We start from the raw sequence: 15,638 nt of genomic DNA on the forward strand, positions 1-15,638 counted from the left end.
GGAGAGACAGTGCGGGTGGAGCCTGGCCTTTCATTGAGTCCCTCTGTGTGCTGTTTACTCTCCCTGCATGGGCTGCAGTGAGGAAGCTGCTGCTCCTCTGTGAGCTGGCTGGACCGGTGTAGGCATGCGCACTCAACCTAGAGCCTTTCTCTACCTCATGTGAAGCATGGTCTGTCCCACATTTCATCCTGGGTGTACTTTCTCATGCTAGGATTTGCCCTCTGAGAATGCACCCAAGTCCTGATGTGTGCACAGGGCTTGTCCAGCATGCTGCTCTGCTCTCTTCCTCTCTATCAACAACCTTCCTGATGCTGCACCCCTTTACTACAGTTCCACATCTTGTGGTGACCCCCAACCATAATATTATTTCATCCCTACTTCCTAACTGTAAATTTACTACTATTATGAATCATAATACAAATATCCACTATGTGACCCCCATGGGGGTTGTGACCCACAGGTTGAGAACTGCTTCTCTATATGCACACTGCCTGCCTGAGCCAAGCTGCGCACTAGCCAGATCTGAATGACAGAGGTCCAGAAGCTACTGTCTGCTTGTTCCCTTACAAATGTTTCTGTGCTGGTGTGAAAAAAGCATCTTCTCTGAACATTTCTACTCCAAGTCCAGATGGACGATGCTAATCCCTGTCATCTGAATAGAAATGAGCTCTTACTGGGTGACGAGGGATGCTGGCTGGGGACATATGTGCAAGTAGAGAGGTAGGGCAAAGACCAGATACCGAAGAGGGGCAAGTTCATCCGTGTCACTATGGATCTTAGTGCCAGGGACAGCTGCCTTTCCCAGCCTGGGAGCCGCCTTGTTGGAACCTGTGATCTTGTGACTGAGTTCTGGCCATTCCTCCTTGACTGTTCTTTGTGCCGTGTCCTAATGAATTGTCCACCTCATGAAGCAACCCAGCGGCACTTGTTTTTCCAGCCCCCTTTGGTGCTAGCATTGGCTGCTGCTGGTGTGTGGTATTTGATGAGACTTTATTGAGCCGTGCATGCAGAGCAGACAGTATTTTATGGTGCCCCTTAAGCAAAGACCAAGCTGGAGAACTTGATGTACTCTCCTGACTGGTAAAGACTGTTCTGGCCAAAGTCCTAATGTGGCACATACCTCAGAGCTTCTCTTTCTTTTTTGGGCAATTCCTCAGTGTCTTTAGCCTGTCCTGTCCATACCAGCTCTCTAGAGGTACCTCTGATTCCTGGGCTATGTCATCACTTCCTTACCTTTTCATTTCCCCTTCTTGAGCTGTCATTTTGGGGAGGGGCGGTTTCAAGACAGGGTCTTCCTGTGTATTCCTGGCTTTCCTGGAACTCACTGTGTAGACCAGGTTGGCCTTGAACTCAAGACATCCATTTGCTTCTGCCTCCTAAATTCTGGGATTAAAGGTGTGAGCCACTGATGCCTACCTGCCTGGCTGGCTTCCCTCCCTCCCTCCCTCCCTTCCTCCCTCCCGCCCTCCCTTTTCTTCTTCCAAGCTGTCATTTTAATGGGGCTTCCTTGTCCTGAAAAAGGTAACTTTTTCTAGCCCCCTAGGGGCTGTGAGGTGTCTGCTCCCTGGTCGACTCTCTGCTGCCCTTCCCCTGGCTCACTGAGTCCTGTGCTGCCCTCTGTGGAGATTGCCTTGCACTTGTGAGTGAGAGCCTGTGCTGTGTCCAGGGCTGCCACCTGTGGCCTCAATGCTGTACTTGGCTTGCTCTCCGTGGGTGAGCCCTTCCTACCTGCATTCTTCTGGGATCATCAAGCTCTGTGCAGGGTAGACAGTGGAACATAGCTAACAGCCCCTCTCTGTACAATACACTCTGGTGACCAAGGAGTCCTTGTAAAGTTTTCTTTTTCTGCTTTGAGGGTATGTAAAGTTCTTGTTCTTTTCATGTGAAGCACCCTGATTGTTTATTTGTTTATTTTTGGCCTGTTGCCACTCATTCTTCCTTCCTTCTGTATAGTGATATCACGTGCATACCATACAATTCACCCACTTAAAATGTCCACAAGTTAAACAGTGTGTGCATGTGTGTATGTGCATGTGTGTGTGTGTGTGTGTGTATGTGTATGTGTATGTGTGTGTGCACGCATGTAGGTAAAACCACAACCTATCTATGAAGAATAGAGGGCAATGTTTGGGAGTCTGATATCCTTCCAAATTGTGGACTCTGGGACTCAAACTCAGGTCTGCTTGTGTCTGACTCAAGGAACCATCTTGCCAGCCAGACTTTTGGGATTTTAAAATGCACATTTAGAATTATGTAATTAGGACCACAGTTGACTTCAGAATACTTTCATTCCCAGAAAGAAAGAAAAACCATATCTTACTAAGCCTTACTTTCTACCCTTTCCCTGGAAACCGGACTCTGTGGGTGAATCCTTAGACATTTCATGTACTATAATCATACAGCATATCTTGGTAACTTTTTGTTTGTTTGAGATAGGACCTCATTGTGTATCCCAGGCTGGTTTTGACCTAGTACCCTCTTTTCTCAACCTCTTGAGTCCTGTTTGACCTCCCTTTTGCTTAGTGCACATATATTTGTAGACAAGAGTTTTTCAGTGTAGCCCTGGCTGTCCTACAACTTACTCTGTAAACCAGGCTGGCCCTGAACTCAGAGATCTGCCTGCCTCTGAATGCTGAGATTGAAGGTGTGGCGACCACTGTCTAGCCTGTTTGGCATATTTTTAAGGCTTGTCTGTGCTACAGCTTGAGACATGAGGTGTTCCTTGGTTCCAGGAGGATTCCATCCTGGTGCCCTGTTGTAAGCTGCAAGTGTACATCGCTCTGTGGCCCGCCAGACCTCCTAGCCTCGTAGTGGCGTCCTGTGCTGTGTAGCACCGTGAGTTCTGCTCTTGCTGTAGGGCTGGCCAGTAGCTGGGGCTCACTGCTGCCACCCAGTATTAAGAAAAGGTATTATATCACATGTTGCAAGCCTGAGAAAGATCACAGTTCAAATTGTTATGTGTGTTTTCTGCTTAGTATATATTGCTTTCACACCATTGTGAAATTTGGAAATTGTGCTGAGCCATCATATGTTGGGGACCATTTGTAATTTCCTCACTCCCTGCTTGAGACAGGGTCTGGCTATGTAGCAAAGGATGACCTTGAACTCAGTTCCCCTGCCTTCACCTCGTGAGTGCTGGGGTTACAGGTAGGCAGCACATACCTAGCTTCATTCATTCATTTTGTCCATATTCCAGTATGGACACATCACCCTTATTTCCCTGTTCAAGTGACAGACTTTAGGCCCTTTCTACTTGTTGACTGCTTGTCATGTTATTCTGTGGGGCTTTCTATTTGTCAGATCTGTATGACCTGCCTCTCAGAACTGCCGTGCCTCGACTCTTCTGGCTAGTGATGCAGTGCCTTACGAGAGTCTGTCTCTTATGACCCTCGAGCAGTGGTTCTCAACCTGTGGGTTGCACCCCTTTTGGGGGTCAAATGACTCTTTCATTTGTCTAAGACTATTGGAAAATACACATTTACATTATAATTCATAGCAGTAGCAAAGTAACAGTTACGAAGTAGCAACGAAAATAATTTTATGGTTGGGGTCACCACAGCATGAGAACAGTCTGTGCTAAAGTGTTACAGAAGGTCGAGAACCTCTGTCCTAGAGCCTCGTTCCTTAGAAGACTAGTTAGAGATAGAAACCAACTGTCGAGACTACTATAGCACGTAGAGCGCGTGTGCACGTGTCTCCTTCAGCTCAGGAAGAAGTGTCTCACACAGTGGAGGTTACTGAGTCTTCTCCTTGATCTCAGGTCCTTTCCCTGCTTCTAAATAGTCACTGTTCTGACTCCACCTTCATTCTCATGCGTGCTGTATGGAGCTCCTTCAAAACCTCCAGTCTCCAGGTTCCTCCCCTGCTTAATTTCCTGCCCTGACTTCCCTCAGTGATGAACAGGACCTGGAAGTGTAAGATGAGTCCCCCCCCCCCCCCCACCGACCCGGGTTGCTTTTGGTCGTGGTGCTTATCATAGCAATAGAAAGATACACGTGATAGGAATTATTTTTGCATTCAGGTACACGTGCAAAAAGGAAAAAGTTTTGCACCAACACTTACTAGTGACATGCATTGTACATTAAATATACATGGTTATTTTTAACTTGCTTTCAGTGTTCTGTTGGTCAGTTAATCTCATTTCTGCTCATCATGGTTAGTACCTGGTCTGTCTGGTATGGTTGGTAACTGGTCTGTTTTTTACCCTCACTTCTCTGTTTCTTTTGTGCTCATTCCTCAGTTTATAGGAGCATCTAGGAGAGAGAACCTTCTGCATGCTGGCCACGGCCTTATCACTTAGTGTCTTGGTCCTGTGTGTGCTGGAGGTGTGGCTCAGTGGTAGAGTTGGCACAGCACACAGGAGGCCCCAGCCCTGCTAAGACTCTGAATCCCTGAGTAGTGCCACAGACTTTGCCGAGCCTCTTTCCTTATGTACTTACCCAAGAGTTTTTGTGTCTCTGTGTCAGGATGTGGCGGTATGTCACATGTCCTTGCTTTTCACAGAGTATCCCTAGGGTCCTATAGAACTGTAAAGTTTTAAAAGATGTATAATTTATTCAGAAGCGTATTTATGGACTTATCGGGGGAGTGGGGAGAGATCCTGCGCACATACTTCTGCAGCACGCCCCCAGCCATGAATATTCTTACTGAAATGCTTCCTTATCTGAGGTAAGTATGCGTGGCACTTGCCAGTGCTTTTCAGTGGCTCCACTGAACTCTGTTTTCCTTTTTTCCGCAATGCTAGACCAAATAAATGCAGTTTTAATAAGATAAAAGCGAGGCTCCCTTAAGTCTGAGCCTGAACTTTGTTGGAACATTTTCTACTCAATAAACACAAGTGGTTTGCCTATGAAGAATTAATGAGTTTCCCGCTCTGCTGGGAGGGAAAGGCCTGAAATCTTTGATAATGCTGCAGAGACTTTTATGAAAATGACATGCAAATAGTGCCCTGCAGGCCAAGCCGCCTACTGTTTTGAATATAAATATATTGGGAATAAGAAGCAGCACGTGAATGTTAGCGGCAAGAGAGATCGGCACTTGTGACAGGTGCTCTGTGTGGATCACTTTCTGTATCCACAGTGCTACCACTGTGGCTGTCTTGGCCACGTGTGTACTGGTTTCTGTTTGGATGCTAGGCTTCACACAGGCCAGCCCACTCTGCCACCCATCCACAAGTGCACCCTGTGCAAATCCTCATTCCCGCTCCCAGGGTGAGGAGCTGAAGACCAGAGAGCTGACTTGCTTTGAGATTTCCCAGCCAGTGAGTGTCGGCACTGGAATTGGAGCCCAGGCCTTTCGACTCTCATCCTGAGAGCTCTGTACCAGGGCCAGACACCTGTGTAAGATTGGGAGAAAGGACACTCTAGGTTGTGTACGAACTGAGTAACTAAAGATCTTTTCTCTCCCTTGACAAATAGCACATACCTGATTCTCCTGGGTTCTGTAAAATTCAGCTAATGCACAGGGCCCTGGGGGCTCGTTTCTTGCCCTGGGATGTTCTGGAAGTTACTGGGAGGACTGGAAGGCTGGGGCTGAAGTGAGGCTCTTCACTTTTTTGTCTTACTGTGGCCAGTGACTGCTACAGGATGTTAGTTATGATGCCTCAGTTGAGATGGGTACTCATGGGCACTTCATGGGACCAGTTAGGGCTTCCTCATGGAATATCAACTAGGTTGAGGAGAGAACACCCAGACAGGTGTTAGTTAGGGTTCAGCAAGCATATTAGTTCTCCCATTTTATATCCCATGTAACTGCACCCACTCCTCATACCCAGTGTAACTGCACCCACCCTTATATCCCCTGTAATTGCACCCACCCCTCAATCCCGTGTAATTGCACCCACCCCTCATATCCCGTGTAACTGCACCCACCCCTCATATCCCGTGTAACTGCACCCACCCACTTCACATCTATGTGGCTGTCCTTACCACCTTAAAGTGTGAGACTTCCTCCATTGCTCTTCACCTTTTCACTGAGGCAAGGTCTGCCAATCAACCCAGAACTGGCTGGTGTGGTACCATTGGTCCTGCTAACCAGCCTGCTCCAGGTTTCCTCTGTCTCCACCTCCCCGGGTTGGAATTCCAGATGAGCTACCATGCTCACTTACACATCTGGTATTTGCACGGGTCCTGGGATTCCAGACTCCTGTCCTTTTAACTACTGAGCCATCTCCTCAGCCCCATCTGTCTAGAATTTTCTGCCTGGCACTCTTTTCTTAGGTTCAGGTATACTATTTTTTTTTTGAGGGAAAACCAACACTGGATGTAATGTGAGCTCATGCTACGTTCCCATAGGAATGACCACAGCATGTTTTAGCACTGGGCTACTGTTCTCTTTGGTAGGTGCACTGTTCTGATGTCAGTGCAGGAAAGAGTAGCACACTCAAAGGTTCTGGATGTGGACATTTTTGGTGGACTGCTGTTTGCTGGCTGTATAGCATGGATGACGTGAAGGAATTCTCACTTTGCAAATTAGTAAGAAACTGAATCCTTGTTAGCAGGTGGACACAGGGTACGAATAGTTTACACAAGAAGAGGCACCAGTGAGAAATATCGGAGGCACAGAGCCAGCGTGGAGATTGCTTCTGTCCAGTTAGTGGTGTCTGGCCGTCTGCCAGCCCTTGTTGTGGGAGAGGGAGCTACTTGACTGTCCTTTGGCAGCATGGCCCAACCTCCTTAAGTGTGTGCCTTATGCCCAGAGCATTCCCATCGCAGGAGTTTGTCCTTAGGAGGTTATCGAGTGCTGTGTAGCCATTCCTCTCCAGAGGTGTTATTGCTATCCTTGTAACCACAAACAATTTTAAATCAGTTCTGTGTTTCACAGTCAACCTTGGGTAAACTCATTATGTTGTAGCCATATGGCGGCACAGTGTGAAATTAGAAGTGATGCCGTCCAGGGAGGTGGCACAGGCCAGAGATGAGGCAACCAGAGCTCATTCTATTCCTGTGGGGTTTAAAGCGTTTAATGCTGAAATAATTGAGACTTACAAGGAGCTGCAGAGGTGTGTATAGGGAAGTCTGAGCACTCTCCGCCTCAGAGTGGGCTTTACCTTTCCATGTGCTACTTGTAGGCTCCTTACCCGTCAGCCAACACATCTGAAGGTAAACGAATGGTTTAGGTAAACTGAAGAAGAGGGAAGTAATGATACGGGGAAATACTTCACATCACAGAGTCAGCAAGGCAGGGTTTCATTAAAAAAATTTATTATTTAAAAATCTTATATTTTATTTTATTTATATATTTATTTTTTATGTGTATATATGTGCCACACACAGCATGTAGGTGGAGGTCAGAGGTCAAATTGTAGGAGTTGTTTTCTCCTTCTACTATATGGGTCAGTCCTGGAGATTGAATAAACTCAGTTTGTCAGGATTAGGGGAAACAGTTTTACCGACTGAGTTGTCATAGTGATCCTAAATTTTCTTCCTTCTTTTACTTTTAATTATGTTTATGTGTGTGGTGGTGGAGGGTTGTGTGTATGAATGCAAGTCCCCATGGAAGCCAGAAGAGGACATTTGATTATTTGAAGATGGAGTTATAGGTCGATTTAAGGTGCCTGATGTGAGTGCTTGAAATTGAACTTGTGTCCTCTGCAAGAGCTGTATGTCCCTTAACTGGTGATCCCTCTCTCCAACCCCAGGGTTTAAGTAAAAATGTCTTCTAAGCTTTTCCTTGCTGTGTATGGGAATCAGCCCAGAGACCAGAATCAGCACTGGACAGTGTGCAGAGAGTGGGAGTGGAGCAGCTAGCCCTCAGCGGGACAGTGTGCAGAGAGTGGGAGTGCAGCAGCTAGCCCTCAGTGGGAAGTCTTTATCAGACCTCTCTGTCCAAGGCTCAGGGATCTGTGCAGAAAAGGAGGCAAAAAGATTCCGAGCTGGATGACTCTAGGGAAACCCAACAGGATGATCCACATATTAGTTCACAGAGGCTGACAGCAGGCACAAAGGCTGCACAGGTTCAAGCCAGATCAAATCCTAGCACTGAGGAGGGGAAGTGGGCACACAAAGTCCCACCCTTAATCGAGAGACTGGAAGAGATGATCTGTTTTCTCCTGTGCAGTCTGACTGGGTATATCAACCAGTATATCAACTCCAGAGTAGTTGGCCAACACAAGCACTCTGGGTTGTTTTGTGCACTTTTTGTTTTGTTTTATTTTTTTATCCTTCTGTTTTTGTCTGTTTTTTTTTTTGTTTTTTGTTTTTTTTTTTTGTTTTGATCTTTTTTTTTTCTTTCTGGGGAGAGGGATCAAAGTATAGTCTATGAAAAAAATTAAAAGTAAAAACATCTTTTAGTTCACTTAAAAATACTGCATATATTTGTGTGTGTGTGTGTGTGTGTGTGTGTGTGTGTGTGTGTGTGTGTGTGCATATGCACACATCACAGTGCTTGGATGGAGATCAGAGAACAACTTTAGGGATCAGTTTTCTCCTTTCACCATGTAGATGATTGAACCCAGGGATTGAACTCAGGTTGTCAGGCTTGGCAGACAGCGCCCATACCGGCTGAGCCACCCGTGGTCCCAGGACTTCTTTTTTTTTTTTTTTTAAAGCATGCATGTGTTTACCTACATTGCTCTTTATGTCTCTGTCTGCACACCTCTTTCTCTGTCAGAGTCTTGTGTCAGAACCCCAGAGTGGTATGCCAGTTAGGGTGTCTGATGGCAGCGGCTCTGATGAGTAGGCTTTCTGTTGTCTCCTGTGCCTGGAAAGGAAAGGAGGCCGTCGCCCGGACCCCTCCCTCATGGAAGCCATCACAGGGCCACTCTTTATTTTCTGCTGTACCAGCCTCCAGAAGTGGTTTCTTTCTTGAGACTTCTCATGAGGAAAGGTGACAGAGATATCCAGGCCTCACCTCACCTTTGTTCTAGGACATGCCTGACTCAGGAGCTGAGGTCCTGTTGGCTGAGCCTGTCTGTTTTTGGTGGAAGAATTACATCCTCGTATATCTCTAAATTGATTAAATCTTTACAAAATTCTTTATGTTTGGATAATTGGGGGAGTGTCTGGTGGAAATTCCTAGTGAAGTTCCCTTGTGAGCTTGTGCTCTGCTAATGAAACACATTTGTGAGCAGTGCCTCAGGAATCCTAGTGTTCCCACTGGGAGAGGGCTCATGAGGCTCCTTGAAGGGAGGCTCCCAGAGAGCCAAGCTTCCTGCTCTCAGGGTCGGCCTGAAGGTCCAGACTGTTGTGGGGTATGTGAGCCTGTGTCGCCATTCTTCATGGGACGGCTCTTAGCCCCGGGTGGCTGGGCATGTAGCTGCTGATAGGGTTGGCTCTTCCTGGGCATGTGGCCGAGGAGCTGGTGCTTTTCTTGACTCACTGTTGGGCTTTCAGCAGAGCTAAAAAAAAAAAAAAAAAAAAAGCTAATCTTTTGTTTCCCTGTTTTCCTAGCATCCAGCATGTGTATGGAGCCCAGCACCCACCTTTTGATCCGCTGTTACACGGCACGTAAGTGGCAGTCAGTGACCTGCTTCCACCAGCTCATTGGAGGTTCGGAGGGAGGGGAAATGTTCTCTCAGTCAGCAGATGGCTTAGCCACTTGCTTTGTGAGACACTGCTGCCTGTACATAGTCCCCCCTGTAGCTGGGCAGTGGGATGTGGGGGCTGCTGGTCATAGTACCCTGCAGAGGGCAGAGAACTGGCACTCTTGGCTTGAGGGCAGTGTGGCTCCAAACTGTCCTTATACCTCACCCGAATCCTTCCTTGGTCGTGCACTCTCCCTGCCCTGGTGTTGGCTTTCCTAAGTACTAGGCCTAGCGCAGTGCTGGTGTGGCCCTCAGGGCTTTCCCCTTCTGTCCTATTTGTAGACTTATACTGGGGCCTATGGTGTGTGATGAAGCTCGGCGGGATCTCCTATAGTCTGTTCTGTGTGTATGCAAAGGCCCCGTTCCCTGCAAGGTCCTCTTGCTCTGTACCCCTTAGCTGCTGCCTTAGGAGCTTGGCTGAGATAGAGGGAGCTTGAGAACATGCTTCCTAGCCTCAGCACCATCTCCGTGTAGGTTCGTGCTGCTCCTTGACTCTTCACTGAAATGCTTCTCTATCACAGAGAGTGCGCAGTGCCAAGTCCTGTTTTGATGCCCACACTTTGCGTGTTCCTTGGCACCCTCATCTAGATGAAGTGTCCTCTCCCTTGGGATTCTTCTTTTGGCTGAGTGTGCACAGTAAAGACACCTTTGCTTTGTAGCTTGCTCAAGTCCACGCCCAAGGTGCCCACCACCCCAGTGAAGGCCAAGCGGGTCAGCACCTTCCAGGAGTTTGAGAGCAATACCAGTGACGCTTGGGATGCGGGAGAAGATGACGATGAGCTCCTGGCAATGGCGACAGAGAGCCTGAACTCTGAGGTGGTCATGGAGACAGCACATCGTGTCCTGCGCAATCACAGCCAGAGGCAGAACCAGCCCTCACAGAAGAAGCCAGAGCCAGAGCCTCAGCCCATAGCAGAGCCTCCTGTAGCTCCCAGTGGCGACCTTCGCCTGGTGAAGTCTGTCAGTGAGAGCCACACTCCTTGTCCTTCAGGTAGGAATGAAGGGACAGTAGAGCCCTGAAGGATTGGCCTGGAGCAGAGAGGGCCATGTGACCATTTGCATCAGGACTCTGGGCTATGAGAACCTTCCCAGGCCCAGGAAACAGCTGCCTGTGGGTGTCAGGTGGTCTTTTATTTGTCAAGTTGAGGTCATCAAGGCTTGTGATTTGTGTGGGGGCCCAAGAAGAGAGCCACTGGGGAGCACAGGAGATGGGAGATCCTAGGCTTCTTCAGAAAGGAGCCAGGAGTGCCCAAGCATGCCTCCCCTGGTTCTCATCTCATTTCCAGATGAGAACAGATCCATAGCAGCCTATGGCCACCCTGCTAGATTCAGAAAGGGGTTTTTACCTAGCCTGCTTTTCAAAACTGCCTTCTGGGAATTGATGCGCTAAAATGTTACAGTATCCTCAGGTGAGAAGCTGGCTTTATTTCATTTGGAACAAATTTGGACAGGGGAACTGTGGTGGCTTTTGAGTTCTCTGAATTCTGATGGGGATTGCACCCTTACTCCTCCTGTCCCTTTAGCCTAGGTAGGGAGCCCTCTAGTGGTGGCATCCAAGAGTCGGCCGGAACCTTGGGTTCTGCTGCTCACCCCTGTGCTTATGGAGCAGTGGACACAGCTTCTTAGGCCCCCACAGCTGGCTGGACCATCGAGGGCATTGTTATTGCTGGTGATGGCCCTCAGCACACCGATGGAGGGACTGAGAGCAGTGAATCACGTGCTGTCTGGTTGGGGTCCTGACCAGAAGCACACTCATGTCCAGGCAGAGGATGGAGCTTGGCGATGTCACATTGTAGCAGCCTCACCAGTACAAGTAAAGTTAGCACTTAGGAAGTCTTATTACTGGGGAAGTGGCTATGAGCTCTTTGCTGTGTCCTGCAAATCTTGGGCTGAGCGTCCTGTATCTCTCTTAGGGAGAGATTTTTTTTTTTTTAACACTTGATAATAATAGTGTGTTGTTGTTGTTCATTGTATGACTAGTACCACAGCCAGCCCACAGGATGGTAAATTCTTCCAATTCCTCAGCTTCTAGGAGGGGTTGTGTTGTTCTTCCTTTATAGATGTAGTACTAGAAAGAACCTGAGCTGCTTAGGAGAGGTGGCCTGGGGGTTGGGGATAGGGGTGGTTTGAGTGTAGGGTTTGTGGCTCCAGAGCTCCTCCTGTTAGTGCTGGTGCTGCAGAGACCAGGAGTGCTCATCTAGAGATCCCGCCCCACGGGTCAGGTGGCAGTATGTTGGATAGTGTGTTAGAGCTGGGTCAGGGTATGTGTGGTCATGTGGCAGTATGTTGGATAGTGTGTGTTAGAGCTGGGTCAGGGTATGTGTGGTCACGTGGCAGTATGTTGGATAGTGTGTTAGAGCTGGGTCAGGGTATGCATGGTCAGGTGGCAGTATGTTGGATAGTGTGTTAGAGCTGGGTCAGGGTATGTGTGGTTGTGTGGCAGTATGTTGGATAGTGTGTGTTAGAGTTGGGTCAGGGTATGCGTGTCACTGAATATGGCATGTGGGGCAGAGATGCCGCTCAGATTTTTGCAGTGCCCTAGCAGAGACACATTACCCACAACCCCATTGGTGAGGACAGGGAGTTCTGCACTGGAGTTAGTGAGACTTCTGCCAGAATTAGTTACATTGGGAGCTGCGGGAATGTGTGGAGATGTTCTCTTTCTCTACTCAGGGCTTGTCCCTCTTGTCATAGAGTGCAATGTAACAGCTCACCTCTTCGTCAGAACAGCTGGGACTGCTTGCAAGGGACTCCCAAGACTAGACGGTGGCTGTTGACTTTTCCTCATATTAGGAAGAAGTGTGAGGGACACTGGATCCTTAGCCCAGATTCTAGTCACTCCCTCCTGTGCCTCCCAGATAGCTGTGCTCGACTCTGCCTCCATGGCATGTTTTCTTCTGGCCTCTGTCTTAGTCAGTGTTCTATTGTTGTGAGAGGCACCATGACCAGCAGTGTGTAAACGAGAAAGCATTTAACTGGCGCTTGCTGCCATTCAGAGGTCTCCTCTGTTATTGCCATGGTGGGAAGCACGGTGGCATGCAGGCAGGTGTGGTGCTGGAGAGGTAGCTGAGAATTCTACATCTGGATCTGCAGGCATCAGGAAGAGAGAGAGATAGGCCTGCCTTGCGCAGTTGAAACCCCAAAGCCCATCCCCAGTGACAAGGCCACACCTACTCCAACAAGGCCACACCTCCCAATCCCTGTCAAGTAGTTCCACTCCCTAATGACCAACCATTCAACTGTATGAGCTTGTGGGAGCTATTCCTATTCAAGCCACCGCAGCTGTGCATGCTAGAGTGTATGGATAACAGAGGATCTCTGGGGCTTGCTGGCCAGTCAGTCTAGCTAAATCAGTGCGCTTCATGTCCAGAGAAGGAACCTGCCTCCAAACACAGAGTGAGGGCTGGGGAAGACACCTGCTGTTGAACTCCAGATTCTACATGCAAGTGCACCTATGTGCATCACAGATACATGTGCAACAACTCCCCATGCCATTCTGCTCTTGAACTCCAGGGCTGCTGTGTGGGTGGGTGTACTCTGAGCGCTTGTCTGTAGGGCCTTAGGTAGACACCAGCATGTTGAATTCGATGTTTCCTGGAGCTCACTTTTGACTACAAACTGGTTTGTGGTTTCTGAGAGTAGAGGCTGCTGGGTGGAGTTAGACCTAGCAGTCAGGGACCACAGAGCCTCATGTCTTCGATTACTGTGGCTCTGTGTTGAGTGACCTGGTTCCTCTCTGGGCTCTTCCTAGCCAGGTTCCAGAACGGATTGTGTCATCTCACTTCCCCCTCAAGACTCCTTGAATCCGCAGGGTTTTGGAGGCAGCAGCTAAGGAGATCCTGAGAGAAGGAGGGGTGCCTGTCTTGTCCGTGAAGGCTCCTGCCTGCTTTTCTTTGCCCCTGTATGCTAGAACTTGGGTGGAAGGGCACTGAGTGAGATGTGCTCTGGTTGTGGCCAGGTCCTCTTGAGCCTCCTGGTCACTGCTGTCCTCAGTGCTTTTGTGGCATCATCCTTTCCTTTCCTGGTGGAATAGTGGCTTGCCTGCCGAGTACACCTGGGTGACCCATTAAACCGACTCCTGTGCCAGCCTGTTCTACCTTCCAGGCCTGTGGATAGCTGAAGGCCACAGAGAAGTGCTTTAGACCTTGCTGGCTGTCACAATGTGATCATGTGCAGGTGTATCTGTCTTTCTGGTGAACAGTACTTCCTCAGTGACTTAGTGTTGGTGCTGGATGATGGGGGGAGGGGCAAACTGACCAGATGGTGTTCACAAAGGGCCAGGGAGTAACATAGTGAGCACATGGGCACATGAGTAAAGGGAGAAGGTGTGGTCAGGAGGCCAAGGGCCTATGCTAACCTTGCCTTCTGTTCTTCTATAATTTCTAGAGAGCACCAGTGATACAGTCCCTCTGCAGCGGTCCCAGTCTCTTCCCCACTCAGCCACTGTGACACTGAGTGGGACATCTGACACTCATGCCCTTGGTGGCTCAGCCCTGAGTAAGAGAGAGACCTCTCGACTGGACAAGTTCAAACAGCTGCTTGCTGGCCCCAACACAGACCTTGGTGAGTCCCTGAGAGTGGGTTGTCTGTTTCTTACAAGATCAAAGGTGTCATAAGTGGTTACACACATGCCACATTGTGTTTTCATGACATTGAGTCCCTTAGATGCTGTAGTTGGGCTGATTAATTCCTTTAGACATGCTTGCTAACATATTCCCAACACAGTTTCCTGATATGTATGTGTGTGTGTGCAGATATATATATTCCTTTTTTCTTAATGCTACAGTATGCTTTTCCTACTGGGTCCTCAGGGGAAGTCCCTAGAGGCCTGGCAAGTGGCTATCCTTGTTTTTCATAGACTGTGGGTGATTGTGACAGTGACATCTGGGGGATGAGGTGGGGGTGACCACCATCCTCAACCACTGAGTTTGTCCTTTGCAGACAGGAGACTAGGGATAGTGTGAGTGTGACAGGTAAGGCCCATGTGGGCGGTGGGGAGAGAGGATGGTCATGAGGTGAATTCCTGTGAGTTGCTTGGTCAACTGCAGTACCTGTGTGGACACTGGCCAGTCTCCAGGACACTTGCTTTCATGATCGTGTGGTAGAATTACCATCTGATAGCTTGTTCTTTCATTTTCACAGCCTGCATTTCTGAATGAACTCAAGGATACGTGTTTATTAGGGACTGAGTTTTCTGAGGGCCAGGAGTGGTCCTGGCCACGGGATCACTCATAACAGAGAAACATTTTTTTGAACATAAAAGATATAGGCAGTGCCAGAGTAGCACGCTGAGAGCTGAGGAGGTGCAATGCCCATGTTGGTCAGGAGGTGGCGAGTGGGGCCTGTGGATGGGCCACAGGAAGCTGAGCTGTGCATTCGGGAAGCTTTAGGGAGGATGGCCAGGTTTTCTGTTCAAGGCTGGAGCAGGACATCTTAGGTCTTAGTCTGTTCAATGGGGTTTTTCTCTTAGCTTAGTAACTTATTTTTCCTTCTTGAGTCAGGGTCTCCCTATGTAGTCCTGGCTGTCCTGGAACTCACTATGTAGATCGTGCTGACCTTGAACTCAGAGATCTGCTTGGCTCTTCTGAGTGCTGGGATGCACCACCATGCCTGACTTTTAATTATGTTTAAAAAAAATCAGTAGCACATGCTTGTGTCAGAGTGTTACGAAGCACAAGAGGATCAAGAGTGAAAACCAGCCTCTGCGCTCCTGTTTCAGGAGCCTTGTGTCAGGGGTGGTCTATGTGCATTGCTCCAAACATTATGTATGTAACTTTGTACTTAGGAACAGCCTCCAGGATAGAGCAAGCAGCTTCTACACACATGTCACACTTTTCCCAGTCGTTTGCATTTTACCCATTCACCACTCTCATCTGTGCTTGTGTGTGAACCACTTGAGAGTATGGCGGAGACATCCTTCCACTTCCTCCCAAGAGCTTTGCTGTACACTTCCTAAGATCACAGGAGTCAGTTTATTCAATGTAAAGAAATGTAGCCTTGACACAGTGCCGTTTACCTTGGGAGGATGCATGGTGCTCGTTCACCTTTTCTATCTGTACCCCAGAATGTTCATTATATCTCCTGTTTCCTTGTCCACAACCTGGAGCTCATCAGC

The 15,638-nt window shown here is 48.5% G+C and overlaps 1 protein-coding gene across 5 annotated transcripts in view; it reads left to right on the forward strand.

Annotated features, from left to right (window-relative positions):
* Tbc1d22a (TBC1 domain family, member 22a) overlaps positions 1-15,638 on the forward strand; it is a 284,988-nt gene that overhangs the window by 8,431 nt on the left and 260,919 nt on the right. For all 5 annotated transcript variants that reach the window (XR_005487292.2, XR_593675.4, XM_039080323.2 and 2 more), the window contains exons 2-4: positions 9,390-9,446; positions 10,183-10,514; positions 13,910-14,086. Coding sequence is in view for 3 of the 5 variants with exons in the window: in XM_039080323.2 (XP_038936251.1) it covers positions 9,390-9,446; positions 10,183-10,514; positions 13,910-14,086 (566 nt within the window). In the remaining 2 variants the exon portion in view is untranslated. The remainder of the gene's footprint in view (positions 1-9,389; positions 9,447-10,182; positions 10,515-13,909; positions 14,087-15,638) is intronic.

This window comes from Rattus norvegicus, chromosome 7 (genome assembly GCF_036323735.1).
Source record: "Rattus norvegicus strain BN/NHsdMcwi chromosome 7, GRCr8, whole genome shotgun sequence".
Taxonomy (NCBI): Eukaryota; Metazoa; Chordata; class Mammalia; order Rodentia; family Muridae; genus Rattus; species Rattus norvegicus.